This window comes from Rhododendron vialii, chromosome 1a (assembly GCF_030253575.1).
Source record: "Rhododendron vialii isolate Sample 1 chromosome 1a, ASM3025357v1".
Taxonomy (NCBI): domain Eukaryota; kingdom Viridiplantae; phylum Streptophyta; class Magnoliopsida; order Ericales; family Ericaceae; genus Rhododendron; species Rhododendron vialii.
In genome coordinates this window covers 41664624-41666079 of record NC_080557.1, presented here as the reverse complement: position 1 = coordinate 41666079, position 1456 = coordinate 41664624, and the positions used below count along the sequence as shown (strand labels likewise).

Below are 1456 nucleotides of genomic sequence, written 5' to 3'. Positions count from 1 at the left end.
AAGAACAGTTTTTGAAAAAAAAATCTAATAAAAAAACTGTTTTTTTGAAAAACAAAAAGAAGTTTTTTGGGAAAAACAGTTTTAATAAAAAAATAGTTTTCGCAAAAAAAGAAGAAGACAGTTTTGAAAAAAAACAGTTTTTGCAAAAAAATAGAAACTTTTTTTAAAAGTATTTTTTTCAGAAACATATTGAAAATATAAAAGAGAGAAGGGTTTTGTGTTATGAATATATACCACCGTGGATGCTATTATAATACTCTTATCATTCTATTTGAAAAAAGTGTATATTGCGCGCGTTTGGTTCGTCTCTTAAAATTTCCCAAACTACACCATCCCTTTTCCAATCCCGCCAAACCCTCCCCTTCTCCTCCCATTGGTGGGAGTGCCACCACTGGAAAAAAACACAATCCGTTCCGTCGTCCTTTCAACCACTCACACCCGTCGATTCACAGCCAATCAACGTCTCCCATCCAACCAACCCATCTCACGCGGATCGACCTTCATCTCCGTCCGATCATATCCAAATCCAACGCCCACGATCAAACCCCCCCACCCCAATTGAAACCCCTTTATAAATAGTAATACCCCTCACAGAATACCTTCGTCTCTCACCGATACTCAAATCCAACGAAAATCCCCCAAATTCCGAAACAAACCCTAGATTTCTTCTTCTTCTCTCTCTCTCTCGGAAAAAATGTCTGGTCGTGGGAAGGGAGGCAAGGGGCTGGGAAAGGGAGGAGCGAAGAGGCACAGGAAGGTGCTGAGGGACAACATCCAGGGCATCACCAAGCCGGCCATCAGGAGGCTCGCTCGCAGGGGAGGCGTGAAGCGCATCAGCGGCCTGATCTACGAGGAGACCCGCGGGGTGCTCAAGATCTTTCTGGAGAACGTCATCCGTGACGCCGTGACGTACACGGAGCACGCCAGGAGGAAGACCGTGACGGCCATGGACGTGGTCTACGCTCTCAAGAGGCAGGGCAGGACTCTCTACGGCTTCGGAGGCTAGGGTTTTTCGATATCTGATGCTAGCGACTGTAGATGTTGTCGTGTCTCTCTCTTTTGGCTTGTCATCTGTTGATCTCTACTTCTTCTGTCTATTGTTAGTTTTAACTCCTTGTAATCGTCGTGGGTTTACAGCGGTGGTAATGGATCTTTGATTACTTTGCAAATTGATCGTGTTGATTCTGTTCTTGGTTTCGGTTCAATGATTTGATGCTACTATGGAAATGTGGACTGAAAAAATTGCTAGTAAGCCTCTCTACTGATTTATAGTTCAAAACGAATCTGGAAACGGTTTTTGGTGTTCCATCAACTTATACAGAGAATTTTTTCACCTGATGAAGAATGTACCACCTCACTAGCTGGATAGATGCAAGTATTGTTTACTGATCTTGAGGAGGCATGAAGCCCACTAGTATCTGATACGTCATCTAACCATTACAGTATTAGTTTATGA

General features: G+C 43.1%; 1 protein-coding gene across 1 annotated transcript; it reads left to right on the top strand.

Annotated features, from left to right (window-relative positions):
* The first annotated feature begins 596 nt into the window (after positions 1-596).
* Positions 597-1169, top strand: LOC131323528 (histone H4). Its single transcript, XM_058355406.1, has one exon. The coding sequence runs from the start codon at positions 695-697 to the stop codon at positions 1004-1006; it is 312 nt and encodes a 103-aa protein (XP_058211389.1). The 5' UTR covers positions 597-694; the 3' UTR covers positions 1007-1169.
* Positions 1170-1456: the final 287 nt, after the last annotated feature.

Bases quoted from the DNA above. Each gene is read 5' to 3' on its own strand.
- LOC131323528 (XM_058355406.1), top strand. From the start codon at position 695: ATGTCTGGTCGTGGGAAGGGAGGCAAGGGGCTGGGAAAGGGAGGAGCG.